The 15,798-nt window shown below is 38.8% G+C and overlaps 1 protein-coding gene across 2 annotated transcripts in view; it reads right to left on the bottom strand.

Annotated features, from left to right (window-relative positions):
* Positions 1–231: 231 nt before the first annotated feature.
* DOCK10 (dedicator of cytokinesis 10) overlaps positions 232–15,798 on the bottom strand; it is a 203,492-nt gene continuing 187,925 nt past the window's right edge. For both annotated transcript variants that reach the window (XM_070753304.1, XM_070753305.1), the window contains exons 51-56: positions 12,995–13,141; positions 11,759–11,969; positions 9,719–9,909; positions 7,145–7,245; positions 6,432–6,570; positions 232–865 (exon numbers count right to left, since the gene is read on the bottom strand). In XM_070753304.1, coding sequence (XP_070609405.1) covers positions 743–865; positions 6,432–6,570; positions 7,145–7,245; positions 9,719–9,909; positions 11,759–11,969; positions 12,995–13,141 — 912 coding nt within the window. In that variant the 3' untranslated portion in view covers positions 232–742. The remainder of the gene's footprint in view (positions 866–6,431; positions 6,571–7,144; positions 7,246–9,718; positions 9,910–11,758; positions 11,970–12,994; positions 13,142–15,798) is intronic.

Here is a 15,798-nt window from a genome sequence, read left to right on the forward strand (position 1 = left end):
CCCACTGCCCCCAGTCCGGGCAGTAGCCCACCGCTAAGGCAGAGCCTCATGCTCCCTTTGCAACTGGCTCTCCGATGACCAACAGGCACGAGCGAACTGGGTGTCCTATTTCTATTTCACGCCTGCAGCTATGTGAGAACATATTGAAGCCATGTCAGTAGCAAAAGTGTTGATTAAAATGAAACAACCGCTGTCAAGCACAAATGATTTAGCCAATAACACACACACACAATTTTATACACATAAACAAATATTTTAATAGAACCACATCTGAAATGTTATTGACATTTTAGTCATGTCAAATACCGTATTAACTATATTTTTTTGTAAAAATGACGTATTTTACACATCTTTTATTTACAACTTTAATATACTTAAATGTTATAAAACACCCACTTTTGACTTTTAAAATATATGTATACTAGGACCTTTATTAGATTATATTATTATTTATAGCAAACGTAAGGTTTGCTGCAAAACTAAATGTTCAATGCATATTTCATTTCAGTCTATTTACTAAAGACTGGCCCATAATAAAGAAAATCATAGGAAATGTGCAAATATCAAGAAAGGCAATAAGATTGAAAAAAAAATCAAATTAACTGTTTTTCTTAAATTGACACATAAAATTCTTCAATAAATAAAAAAATAATAATGTAATACAATTATGGTATCCTCCAGGATTTGCCTACATTGTTTTGCAAAATAACGACAAAATTCTCCAGTTCATAATCAAAGGATATTACGAAATATCTGTATTTGATGAAAGCAGTGATCCAGGTGGGGCAGTGATTGTTCTACTGATTGCATGGGAATAAGGTGTTTCCACTCCTGGATGCTTTGCAGAATCCTCCTTGTAAGTGATCTTGAAAACAGATGAATACATAAAGAAATAAGTAATCCTGAGTGAATAAGTAAATTAAGCTCGCTCTAAGCCAAGGGTGTCAAACTGGCAGCCCATGGGCTGGATGCGTCACATGCAGACCACACCCACCCCAGCTCCGCAAAGGGAAAAAACCATTGCAATATGTGACATGATGGCAACATCACAGGATGAGTTTGACACCTGTGCTCTAAAGTATACTTTTAGGAACCAACTTGCTCAATTGTTTTTATCTATCCTGTTAAGGTTTTTAACAGCTGCCATATGAAAAAAAGATTTTATTTTGTACTTTGATATCTTCTCCCAACACGATTATGTTTTTAAAAAACTTTATTATTATTATTATTATTAATTATTATTATTATTAATTGTTATTATTATTATTAATCATTATTATTATTAATTATCGTTATCATTATTTGAATTTATAGGCCTCCCTTCTCCAGTGGACTCAGGGTGGCGTACAAAAATAAAACTAAAATACAATATAAAATCCCAAAATATTAAAAGGTATTCATCCATCAATCATCCATTTCAGTAACATTCTATTGTTCAGAAAAGGTGCTATCTCTCAATGGCTCCAGGCCTGCCGACAAAGGTGTGTTTTTAAAGTCTTTCAAAAGGCCAGGAGGGTGGGAGCAGTTTGAATCTCTGAGGAGAGTTGATTCCAGAGGGCCTGGGGCCATCACAGAGAAGGCCCTTCCCTATGGTGCCTTGGCCAACGGGACCTGGAGAAGGCCAACTCTGTGGGATCTGACTGGCCACTGGGACACATGAGGCAGAAGACGGTCCCGTAAATAATCTGGTCCTAAGTCATGTAGGGCTTTATAGGTAATAACCAACACTTTAAATTGCATTCAGAGACCAATTGGAAGCCAGTGCAGCTCGCGGAATGATGGAGGTATATGGGTATATCTAGGTAGATTCATGACAGCTCTCATGGCTGCATTCTGGACTAACTGGAATTTCTGAACATACTTTAAAGGTAGCCACATGTACAGCACATTGCAGTAATCGAGCCTCGAGGTGATGAAGGCATGAGTGACTGTGAGAAGAGACTGCCTGTCCAAATAGGGCTGCAACTGGTGCACCAGGCGAACCTGTGCAAAAATCCACCTTGTCACAGCCTAGAGAGGTTGCTCTAGCCCCAGCTGTGGGTCAAGGAGGACTCCCAAGTTGCAGACCCTCTCTGAGGGGTTTAAAATTCCCCCCCACCCAGAGTAATGAATAGACAGATGGAATTGTTCTTGGGAGGCAAAACCCACAGCCACTCCATCTTGTCGAGGTTGAGTCTGAACCTGTTGATATCCATCCAGACCCTCACAGCCTCCAGATACTGGCACATTACCTCCACTGCTTCACTGAATTGACACGGGGTAGAAATGTACAGCTGTGTATCATCAACATACTGTTGGAAATTCACCCCATGCCATTGGATGATCTCACTCAGTGGTTTCATGTAGATATTAAACAGTAAGGGGAAGAGAACTGACCCCTGAGGAACTCCACAGCAGAGGGATCTAGGAGCCCATCCCTGTCCCCCTACCAACACTGACTGTGACCCACCGGAGAGGTAGGAGGAGAGCCACCATAGAATGGTGCCTCCCACTCCCAACCTCTCCAGTCAGTGCAGAAGGATACCACGTTTAGCTCCCAATTGTGTAACATATCTATGAAATTATATTTTGACACTTTTATGAAGTACATACTTGTACAGGTATGAATGTAGCCCTGCTGGCTGCGAATATCATAAATAAACAGTGTGTCACCTATTTACTTGCTGCATTTAACATTTAGATGCAAATGGAAGCCAGATGCGGCCATAATCAATAGTTTACACCTACATCTCACATGAATCAAGCATCTCTCTTTAATGTATAATGTAACCATAGAACATGAATGTATTTAAACATTTACTCCTACATCAGAACTGGAAATACATACAGTACATCATGCACATCTGACTCCTATCATGCCAATAGACACTTAAGTGTGTTTATTAAAAATGAACATCGGAAATAGACCATGTCCATGAAGTCCTAGACAAGAATGCCTGGCATATTATTACAGTTCTCCCTGACCCTGTATTATATTTCATGCTTCCCCAAAGAATGACTAATGTCCATTTCTCCTGCTAAGAATCACCAGCATCCTTATTAAATGTTAAAAGAGCAGTCAGTGAGAACACATAACAGTAAAGGAACAGAGAGCAAAAAGAAAACCAAACATACCACTTTTGGCTATGGTATTGAGGGAAATGTTAGACAGTGATGCAGAAAAGTTGTATAAGCACTGACCATGACAGAGCTGCCAGAAAAAGAGAAAGAAAGACGTTGATGGAAATGCCACAGTCAGTGGACGTAGAAACACAATAGTAATGAAGAACACATAGGATTTCAATGCCTGTACATAAAATACCATTAAGGACACGGTGATGCAATCTGTGTGGATGTAGGACACAACACAACAGGAAACTTGCAAGGTATAACTAACTATGGACGTCTGTAATCACAGAACTCTGAATTCTGAACTCTGAATTCAGTCGAATGGGGTAGGAGGCATTATTTGTAGAAACATAGAAACATAGAAGTCTGACGGCAGAAAAAGACCTCATGGTCCATCTAGTCTGCCCTTATACTATTTTCTGTATTTTATCTTAGGATAGATATATGTTTATCCCAGGCATGTTTAAATTCAGTTACTGTGGATTTATCTACCACGTCTGCTGGAAGTTTGTTCCAAGGATCTACTACTCTTTCAGTAAAATAATATTTTCTCATGTTGCTTTTGATCTTTCCCCCAACTAACTTCAGATTGTGTCCCCTTGTTTCTATCATGTCCCCCCTTTTCCTTCTGTCCTCCAGACTATACAGATTGAGTTCATTAAGTCTTTCCTGATACGATTTATGCTTAAGACCTTCCACCATTCTTGTAGCCCGTCTTTGGACCCGTTCAATTTTGTCAATATATTTGTATTTGTATTTTGTCAATATATTTGTATTTGCATTTATTAGATTTGTATGCCGCCCCTCTCCGAAGACTCGGGGTGGCTAACAACAATAAAGAAGACAATGTAAACAAATCTAATATTAAAATTAATCTAAAAAACTCCAATTTTAAAAAACCCAATCATACATACAAGCATACCATGTATAAATTCTATAAGCCTAGGGGGAAGGGAAAATCTAAATTCCCCCATGCCTGATGACAGGGGTGGGTTTTAAGGAGCTTGCGAAAGGCAAGGAGGGTGGGGGCAACTCTGATATCTGGGGGGAGCTGGTTCCAGAGGGTCGGGGCCGCCACAGAGAAGGCTCTTCTCCTGGGTCCCGCCAAACTTCTCAGAAGTCATAGAAAGCCCATCAGGCCTGCGATACTTCTTAACAAATAGTGATAAATGAAACAGCAACAGTTTTTATGGTTTAAATAGATGGAGAGATGTGAAACATGACTTAGTGTAACCTAAAGCAACAACAACAACAAAACATAATATTGATAAGAAAAACAATAACATCCTAATTGATTACTTTATGTAGGAACCAAGGTATAAGCTTGAAAATATTATTCATCCACTGTTTCCAATATGAGATTTTCTACCCAAGCAGTTTTCTTTAAAAAAAAATCTTGAATGTGTAGCAGGATACTCCTGATAGTGAGTTCTCATTTGTTTTCACAGGCTTAGCTTCATCCTGTAATTCATCTGTGTTTGGAATATATGATTGAGAAGGAGAAAAGCCTAATGCCCTTGATATGCCAGGATAGAATAACTGTGGTGCCTGCTCAAAGTGTAAAGAATCAAGGAAACCTCTTCCACTTTGCTCTTGAGATTGTATTTCCCTTTGCCTGAAGTGATTACCTCTCCCTGTGTGGGTATATGGTGTCACAGAAAAAACAAGCTTATCCGTGTGTAATGCTTTCTGGGGTTTTGTACAATATGACTTATTCTTACTTCTAGATATAATAACAGACCAGCATCCAATCTGATGTTATCCTGTGTATACAGGTTCCAATACAACCTGCTTCTACCATATGCTGTATGGACAAACATCAAAATGTATTCAATAGCATATCAAATCCCAATACATAACCTTATATTTATTCCCTTTGTGGAATGATTGGTCTAAAAATAGTCACTGTATGCTTTTCTGAATAATATCAACTTAAAAATACCAAATGGATAAATATTTCTCCGAATTTGTGGAAGGAAGGAAGGAAGGAAGGAAGGAAGGAAGGAAGGAAGGAAGGAAGGAAGGAAGGAAGGGTCGATATCTATAGATTATAAGAATTAGTTAGCATGATAGATTTTTTTTCTTCTGATTAATTAGGTACAGCAGGCCACTAAAGCTGACTGCTAGATCTGCCGGTCAACGGTTTAAATCTCAACACCGGCTCAAGATTGACAGCCTTCCATCCTTCCGAGGTGGATAAAATGAGGACCCAGATTGTGGGGGCAATATGCTGGCTTTGTTAAAAAAAAGTACTATTGCTAACATGTTATATGCCGCCCTGAATCTAAGGAGAAAGGCGGCATTAAAAAAATTGAATAAATAAATAAAATAAAATAAATATTGTTACTTTTAAATGATAGAAATTGGAATAGGATGGAATAAATATGGATTAGCAGTTGAAGGAAGGTAAAAGAAATAGGAGTGTTTGAAATGAGAACATCCTTTAGACAAGGGATGTCAAACTCAAGTATATCCAGGGGTGCCAAACTCAAGGCCATCTTGGAAACAGCAAAGTACCAGCCTGCAGTGCCTCTTCCAGTTAAAATGGAGCTTGGGAGGGCCACATGTGATCCTACTGAACTCCATTTTTGGCTGTGAGTGCCTCCTGCACCCCCATGCCAGCACAAATGGAGTTGGGGTGGGGTCCATTTTTCCTGGAAGAGGGCTGCAGGAGGCAATCATTGCCAAAAACAGATGTCAAGCTCTCCGTGGCCCCCGGGCTACACCTCCTAGTCCCCCAAAGTCAAGCACAACTCTACTAAACAAATAATTCCTTCAACACTGTCAGACTTTCTACTAAATCTGCACTTCTATTCTATTAGTTTTTATCATCATTCCTATCACCCATTTCCTCCCATGTTGACTGTATGACTGTAACTTTTTGCTTATATCCTAAGATTTTTATTAATATTGCTTCTTCATTGCTTATTTGACCCCTATGACAATCATTAAAGGTCGTACCACATGATTCTTGACAAATGTATATTTTATTTTATGTACGCTGAGAGCATGTGCACCAAGACAAATTCCTTGTGTGTCCATTTACACTTGGCCAATAAAATTCTATTCTATTCTATTCTATTCTATTCTATTCTATTCTATTCTACTCTATTCTACTCTACTCTACTCTACTCTAATGTGGTCCTCAATGAAATTGAGTTTCACACCCCTGCTTTAGACCAAGAAAAGAAGTTTGGAAATTAGGAACCTTATGGATTTTCTAATTTCCCAAGGTGGCTTCCCAATTAGGATTTAAGCATTGTTTATGTGACAACATAATGTCTTTGGAGTTGAAAACAAAATGTTGAAAAAGAATGGCTAACCTGTTCATTCATAACCTCTGAGAGCTCACTGAGCATATTCTTGTAATGAGATTTCATTTCTTCCTGATATTCCAGCTGATCCTCCTTAATAAGGCGTTCGTTAACTTCAAGAGCTTGTCCACATGCTTCTGCAAATTGTCTGCATAATATAAAAAAAATTCATATCTTTAATATCAAAACAAATTGTTATTGTTTCAAATATAAAGTAGCATTTTGATTTAATTATGGATTAAAATGGTGTAGTTATAATGGACACAGAAAGATAGTTTAGACTTTTTGAAGAATTCTGTATTTGCCACCTGATGTTTGGTTAGACTAAACAAGGACAGTTATCTAGTGGTGATCAGATTCAACTTTTTTTTTACTACTGGTTCTGTGGGCATAGCTTGGTGGGCATGGTGTGACCTGGTGGGCATGGCAGGGGAAGGATACTGTAAAATCTTCATTCCCTCCCCACTCCAAGAGAAGCTTACTGGAATATCCCCCTTTCCTCCCAACCAGCTGAGATCCAGGAGGCAGAGAATAGATGGGGGCGGGACCAGTTAGAAGTGGTATTTACCAGTTCTCCAAACTACTTAAAATTTCTGCTACCGGTTCTCCAGAATTGGTAAGAACCTATTGAATTCCACCTCTGCAGTAATCCTTGTATTTGTTTATCTCTATCTCTATCTCTCTTTCTCGCTCCCATCTATCTAATATATTGTAAAACTTACCTAAATATTTCTTTTAGAAGTTTAACTTGGTTATCTGGGTATTTCTTAGCATTGGTTTCTTCTAGAAATGCTCGCGCATAAGCCATTGGTCCTACATTTACCTGCAAGTCAAAGTGTGCTATGTTATACTGAGGGCTGAGGTCATTACTGGCAAAGGCAGCTTACAACAATTTTTCTTCTGTCGGTTTCTGAAGTCCTGATCTTGTTCTGTTACTGAAGAGTTTTCTAAATTGCAAATACGTTATGGAAAGGAAACACTTGAAGATCAGATATGCAAAATAGAAGGCTTGCTAGCATACCTTCAGTGGTTACCAGAATCTTCCCAAGATTCAGTGATCAAAATGTTTGGTGCCAATATTAAGGCACCCATTTCATTCTTTATAATGAGTATATCTCCTAAACTGGAGCCCAAACCAAACAATAGGGCTGTCAAACTGCGGGAGCTAACTGAAGGGTAGCCAACTTAAGTTCACTGCATCAAATAAAAATATTATCATACTAAAAGTGCAATAGATAAAATTAAATATGAAAACAGTGTAGTATACTAAATTGCAGCGATAAAATAAAAGTTAAACTGAGGCTAGATAGCGCTTAAAAACTCTGATTAACACAGCCTTTAGTTCTGTTATTCTGAGTCTCACACAATGTTATCAGTATTTGTCTTCACTTTTCCTCTAAGATTCATTTTCCACTGCTCTACTGCTTTTAGACACATCTGAAAAGGAAGATTTTTTTTAATGTTTACTCTCTCATAATGATATATAACCTGTAGCAGGTATCAAAAACTTATTCTCTATGGAAGGGGATGCAGCAGAGGTAGCTAAATCCTAAGACAGAAGCATCAATCTTTCTGGGAGAGAAATAATGATGCTTTTCAGTACCACATTCCCATTATACCCTTTGGCAAACCTAGCAAGGATATTAGAAAATGGGAACAAAATCTCACATTTAAAAGAATAAGCTTGTAACATTAATTAATTTACATAATGGATTACTGTGTTTCTCAGAGTATAAGACGTACCTTTTTACCCCCTAAAACAGGGTGAAAACTTGGGTGCGTCTTATACACCAAATGTTGCATCACCCGGTCACCTCCACCCTTTAGTCTCTGCCTCCTAGCAATTCACCTACTTGCAGCAAACAACACAGAGCCTGATTAGCATAAGCAATTGAGTATCAGCCTCCCGACACGTAGCTGATTCAGCACAGGCAAGCCATCTGCTAGAACTGAAAGTGAAACTAGCGGCCAGGAGTCAAATTGCTCCGAGGTGGACTGCTGGCAATGTTGGACTGTTGAAACTGCAAGGAGTTAAGTCAATAACTATAAATGTCTATAGAATGTTCAAATTACAGTGATACCTCGTCTTACAAACGCCTCGTCATACAAACTTTTTGAGATACAAACCCGGGGTTTAAGATTTTTTTGCCTCTTCTTACAAACTATTTTCACCTTACAAACCCACCACCGCTGCTGGGATGCCCCACCTCCGGACTTCCGTTGCCAGAGAAGCACCCGTTTTTTGCGCTGCTGGGATTCCCCTGAGGCTCCCCTCCATGGGGAACCCTGTCTCCAGACTTCCATGTTTTTGTGATGCTGCAGGAGAATCCCAGCAGCGCAAAAACGTGTGCTTCGCTGGCAACGGAAGTTCGGAGGTGGGGTTTCCCAACAAGGGGAGCCTCAGGGAAATCGCAGCATCGCAAAACACAGAGTTCCGGAGGTGGGGTTTCCCATAGATGGTAGCCTCAGGGGAATCCCAGCAGCGCAAAAACGAGTGCTTCGGCTGGCAAAAGGGGTGAATTTTGGGCTTGCACGCATTAATCGCTTTTCCATTGATTCCTATGGGAAACATTGTTTCATCTTACAAACTTTTCACCTTAAGAACCTCGTTCCGGAACCAATTAAGTTTGTAAGACAAGGTATCACTGTATTAGACTTATTTTTAAAGACTGCTTTATTATTGTTCTAGACAAGTTAACAAAATGAAGAAGAATTTTAAAATATATGCTTGATCTGAAGAGGCCCAGTACTATTAAATCTTCTTTTAAATAGCAGAGACTAACTATACATCCAGAAAGCCGCATCAAATTTAAAGATCTGTAAAAATAAATCTGAAATGTAACAATGTCCTGTTTAGTATTAGATAAGGCAGCTGAGTTAAACCCTGAGTTAATCATGTTTGCAGTAGATCTATTTAAATAATTGGGAGGAGTTAGTGTGACTACATTTAAGAAAACTTTCTGAGATTAATATACTGCCATAATGTACATTTCTCCAATTCTTTGCTATTTCTATGGATCAAGTACACATGCACAGAAATACACTAGAAACATTATATATCATCTGTGCTGTTTGCTGTTTGGCAAATTGCTGAGAGGCAGAGGGCTTGTTTTTCTCCCCCAAAACTTATACTCTGGTGTGTCTTACACTCCAAAAAATACAGTAGTTAATGTTATTATGCTTCTTTTGAATTTACAGCAGGTTAGGTTGTAACAACAGAAGAAGAGAAAGATTCTATTATAAAATCCCAAATGTCAAATCTTTTAAACCTGGGAGAAGGGCTGAAACATATTTACCTTGACACTGACGCTTCCTTGTAGCTTCAGCTGGAGTCGAATCATATCTACATCTTCCATTGTGCAAAGCTGTTTGAGTTCGGAAATTTTTTTGGACATCTCATCAATAGCTACTTCTATGGGGTTCAGTTCTGTGCTTGTCTGGTTTATAACTTGTATTCTTTTCTTCACGTAAGGAAATAAATGGCTAGCTGCAGTCAAAAACAAGATAACTACATCTAAGGAAGGTTTATTTAATATAATATATATTCCCAATTAAAACGAAGCCATAATTCATATAATACCTCCATGAATAGTCCCATTCTTTCATTCTTTGCACTCTATGTATGCATCTATAGTATACAGTATGTAGAGTGTTCATGTATGTGTGTATATTTATATTTTCTAAAAGATTGTAAAAGAATTATTTGCTTGTGTTAATCAAATTCCAAATAAGATTATACCTATTTTTATTTTGTGAATATTCGTACTTACTTTATGGATACTATTTTTCATGTTACCTTAAGTGTATTTGAGGTAGGAGCATAAGGTATATAATGAATAAATCAAGTATAAATGCGTAACAAGAAATGTCTTGCTTCAGTAATACTTTTAATGTTATTTTAATAGTTTGTAAATATAAATTAATATTATTGGGTCATGAAAAATGTTAAATAAACATAATCCTAAATATATGAGATTCTGTTCTAAATCAAAATATTTTGAAGCATATCTATTGACAATTAGATAATTAGCAATGTGTTACATAATATTTATAACTATTTTTGTAAATAATAAGTAACTATTTGCTGTGCTGAGTCAATTCGATTGAGAAGGGTAGCTTTACTGATTGAAATAATAATATCTATTGAAGGTTGAGATCAGAAGGTTAAGATCAACACTCAACCTTCTGGTTTCTACTGTGGTGCCTTAACCATTTACTATGTAAGCTGCTTAGAGAGGGTTGTAAAAGCACTATGAAGCGGTATATAAGTCTAAGTGATAATGCTATTGCTATTACACCAAACTGTTTCTCTCTCTTATTCTCTCTGTGGACCTTAGCATTTTGAAATCCTGACACTGCAATAAAACAGTGCAATTTAGGTCACTGTTTTTTTGGGGGGGGGCAGTGGTTATCCAATGGTCTCCTATGGACTTTAAGAAGGTTCAGGGGCCAAGAGCATTGAGTTCCAGTTCTGTCCGCATGTATGATTGTGATGGAATGAAGGTAGATGATCGGTTTTTTAAAAATAATCGGGGATTTTACTTTAGATTTAGATGAGTTTTAACATTTGGGTTCTCACATGTTCCAAGATTCGCCCACGTTTCTTCAACACTCCGTGACTTGCATTGGCTGCTGATCAGTTTCTGGTCACAATTCAAAGTGTTGGTCATGACCTTTAAAGCCCTACATGGCATTGGACCAGAGTACCTCCGAAACTGCCTGCTACCGCATGAATCCCAGCGACCGATAAGGTCCCACAGAGTTGGCCTTCTCCGGGTCCCGTCGACTAAACAATGTCGTTTGGCGGGCCCCATGGGAAGAGCCTTCTCTGTGGCAGCCCCGGCCCTCTGGAACCAACTCCCCCCAGAGATTAGAACTGCCCCCACCCTTCCTGTCTTTCGTAAGCTACTCAAGACTCACTTATACCGCCAGGCATGGGGGAGTTGAGATACCTTTCCCCCAGGCTCTTTTATATTTTGTTTTATGTTTGGTATTAATGTGCTGTTTGGTTTTTAAAATAATGATAGGGTTTTATATGTTTTTAATATTAGATTTGTTCCACTGCTATATTGTTTTTATTAATGTTGTGAGCCGCCCCGAGTCTTCAGAGAGGGGCGGCATACAAATCTAATAAATAATAATAATAATAATAATAATAATAATAATAATGATGATGATGATGATGATGTTCTAATCTGTATTTATTCTTGTTTTGTAAGTTGCCCTGAGTCTACAGAGAAGGGCAGCCTAGAAATCGAAACAACAAACAAACAAACAGCCCAAACTCCCCAAGAAATTGCCCAGTCCTGCTGTGTGGAAGAATTCAGGGTCCATACTTGTCAGAATTGTCCGTTTCTTGCATTGCTCTTCTACGCCTCCGTGCTTCTTTCCTGACAAGGTGAACGGCGTTTCAAACACAAAGTGGTTGATATTGTGGTGCATCTCAAAGTCAGTCTTGCGTTCTTCCGATTCTTTCTCTTCAAAGAAGGGTGTGACATAGGTTACTTGGATATATGCATATTTAGGATCTAGGTCTTTGGGGTTAACCTACCAAAACAAAAGGGAAGACAATGCACCGGTTAGAGACAGCAAAAGGACTCTTATGGTATTTCTCTTTGCTTTTTATGGGATAATACACTGAAAGGCTGTTTTAGACATTTTAAAAAAGAATATATTCATAGATTTCTTTGCTGTGGAAAGGATGGTTGTGTAGTTTGTATATAGACTTTTTGAGCTTAAAAGGAACAAAAATATTTCTTAGATGAGCAAAACAGATTTCCAAGAAGGCTTTTGTTGCTGATTGTTCCATAATTAATTTCAGAAATCTGAAAGGCTCCTCTCCCAAAAAGCATGCCTACCAGGATCCTCCATTTTTAATTAATTGATAGCAGTAAAATGAATGTACACAATTTTACACATCACAGCATGTAACAAATGTTTATTTATTTATTTATTTATTAGATTTGCATGCCGTCCCTCTCCGTAGACTCGGGGCGGCTCACAACAGCAATAGAACAATTCATAACAAATCTAATAATTTAAAAACATTTTAAAAACCCCATTATTAATCACACATACATACAAACATACCATACATAAACTGTATAGGCCTGGGGGAGATATCTCAATTCCCCCATGCCTGGCAGCAAAGGTGGGTTTTAAGGAGTTTACGGAAGGCAAGGAGGGTGGAGGCAGTTCTAATCTCCGGGGGGAGCTGGTTCCAGAGAGTCGGGGTAGCCACAGAGAAGGCTCTTCCCCTGGGACCCGCCAAATGACATTGTTTAGTCGACGGGACTATCAAAGGCATTATTATAACTCTTCTGATCAGAAACATGACTATACATAACTAAAGTTATCCCTGACCAGATCCATATTCCTCTTCATTTTTTTTAACTTCATCAGTTCCAAGTTATTCGTGTCTTTTTGAGATTAACTGAACTTATGCAGTGAGCATGGTTCATTGGGAGAAAAAAAGAATGTTCATTTATCTTAAGTGGATCTGGACAAAAAACTCTGAAACAGTACAAATGCTTTTAAAAAATAAATAAATCTGGGGACATTTCCAACCATACCTTATTGGAATCTTGAATTATCTTCACATTGTCTGCTCCAAACTTGTCTGCATAAAGTTTCATCAGTCGCTGAGAGATTTCAGATAGGCCTGTTAATTTGGGCTCTTTGTAAATATATTCCTTACCCTCTTCCTCTTCAAAAAAGCCCTGGTTAAAAGATAAATAATAACAATTACAGTAAACTGAGTAGAATAAAAACACTTCAAGAACATAGTGTGGTTGAAAATTGTATTGGTACTCGACTGCTAACTATATAAAAACATTTTTTTTGAATGCTGCAGCTTACACACGATGAAGAAATGGAATGCATTAAAAACCAAACTTTTACATTTGCACAGGATGAATATCAACTTTTACTAATAGGGTAAAAATAAGCCTGTGTGAAATGAGACTGAAAACATCCTTGGAGTTTTTATATTACATACTTATAACCTACATTTTGCAGCAAGTATGCCACCATGTGGTACAATTCAGAAAGGATAATGAAAATTAAAAACTCAACCGCAGTCAAAACGACAGTTGTATGTATGGGGAGAATGGGACAACTCTGAAACTTTATATTAGTTTTTGAAGCCATGTATTTACTTGTTAATTGATTCTGAGCAACTAAAGTGAATTTAGATAGAAAGCTGTTTCTGAATTTCAGAATTTCCTGAAGAGGGCTGCTTGCTTCTGAAAAAAGTACACACAATTGGTCTGCTAGTCAGCTACACCCATAAAGAGTAGTACAGTGGTACCTCTACTTAAGAACTTAATTTGTTCTGTGACCAGGTTCTTAAGTAGAAAAGTTTGTAAGTAGAAGCAATTTTTCCCATAGGAATCAATGAAAAAGCAAATAATGCGTGCAAACCCATTAGGAAAGAAATAAAAACTCAGAATTTGGGTGGGAGGAGGAGGAGGAAGAAGAGGAGGAGGACAGTCGCTGCCAAAGGAAGAAGCCAAAACTTTAAGGCTTAAAAAAAAAAGAGAGAATCTGAAGTGGCGAGGAGGAGCACATGCCTCCCATACACCCGGCGCGAGGCTGCCTCCCATACACTGCGCCAGAGAGAATCTCAGGCGGGTGAGAGGGGGGAATCTCCAACTCCTTTGACCAAAAGGCGGCTGCTCCTGCTGCTACCTGCTTCCTCTTCCTTCCCATGCTGAAGGGCTCTCATCTCCTCTCGCTCGCTTGCTTTGTAGCCAGTGCCTTTCCTTTACTGTAGTGATTGCTCGGTTTGGCTTAAGCCGAGTTGATCCAGCTGGGGTGAAGCGCTCCCTTTTGCCTTTCTGCGCCCAGACGCTCCAGGAGGCAACCTCGTGCTGGAAGGACTGCCATTGCCAGCGAAGTGCCCATTTTCGCGCTGGTGGGATTCCCCTGCTAGGATTACCCTGCAGCATCACAAAATCTGGAGGTGGGGTTTCCAATGGAGGGGAGCCTCATGGGTATCCCACCAGCACGAAAACGGACGCTTCGGCTGGCAATGGAAGTCTGGAGGCGGGGTATCCCAGCGGCAGCGGCGGGTTAGTAAGGTGAAAATAGTTCGGAAGAAGAGGCAAAAAATCTTAAACTCCGGGTTCGTATCTCAAAACGTTCGTATGATGAGGGGTTTGTAAGACGAGGTATCACTGTATATGTATACATCCTTTCATAGTCATCTCACCAAGGATATCGTTCTGAACTTAGGGAATACAGCAAGGCTATCAAAGCACCTGTAGACTGTTTCAAAATGACTTAAACAAGCAAGAAATGTTTCTGATAAAGACGTAGTTCTAGAATTCTTACCCCCTTTTGGTATTGGGAAATGACAATTAAATTAGAATACATAGCTTTCATATTGAACTATACACATTGGGTGTTATTTATCTGGTTTAGTCTAGTTAATGAAAATTAGTGGTCAGTGCTGCTGATGTTATTTTTTATTAAAATCAGAAAAGCAGTGTTTTTGTTCGTTTTGCATGACTTGCTCTAGAACTCTGGAGGGCCTTTCCTGGCATGCGTATTCAGTGATGGGGCTTCCAAAAGAAGGGACATTAACTGAAGACAAGTCCAGTGCCAGCCCACTGAACTTTCTGCTCCCTTGCCAACTCTGTTGAGGATATTCCAGGCTCCATGGGAAGACATTGATGGTGTGAGGTGGTGGCTTATCTGCTGTTGCACTGAGAAGATGACAGCCAGTGAAGGGCTATCAAAATTTTTACTACCACACTGTGGGCATGGCTTATGCAGGACACCTTGCATTTTCTTTCAACATCTTTCAGTGCAAATTGGGTGCTCTGGGGTGGGGCTCCATTTTTGCTACCCCACTGCGTTTCCCCCGTCCGGGCAGTAGCCCACCCCTGATGACCCCTGATGACAGCCATACTAATGTTTTTAAGCTTTTGTCACAGAATACTATCACACTTCTGCATTTAAAGGCCCCGTGTTACAAAAAGTTTGGACGAACCACCGTTATACTTAATGATATGAGGACTCTGGCATAGAGTAGAATAGGAAATGATTAGCTGAGTCCAATATCTTACTGGGTTATAATAAATTATAATTCAAAATAATTGTTCCTTATTTTAGAAAACACTTCTGGCTGCCAATACCGTTTAGCTCAACTAGAAAGACTCATTGAAATGATAAACAATGGCCTATATATTAATCACTTTCCATTTGCATTTTTGTGAACTGCAATACACAATGTTCACAACATCCTTAGGCTTAAATAATTGTATATTTTCATTTAATTTGATGTAATCCTGTGTTTGTCCTTTCTTCATGGAATTTAACATAAGTTTCTTTGAAAATCTCTGTAATTCTCATTTACAATTTTGGATTTCAG

Source organism: Erythrolamprus reginae, chromosome 5 (assembly GCF_031021105.1).
Source record: "Erythrolamprus reginae isolate rEryReg1 chromosome 5, rEryReg1.hap1, whole genome shotgun sequence".
Taxonomy (NCBI): domain Eukaryota; kingdom Metazoa; phylum Chordata; class Lepidosauria; order Squamata; family Dipsadidae; genus Erythrolamprus; species Erythrolamprus reginae.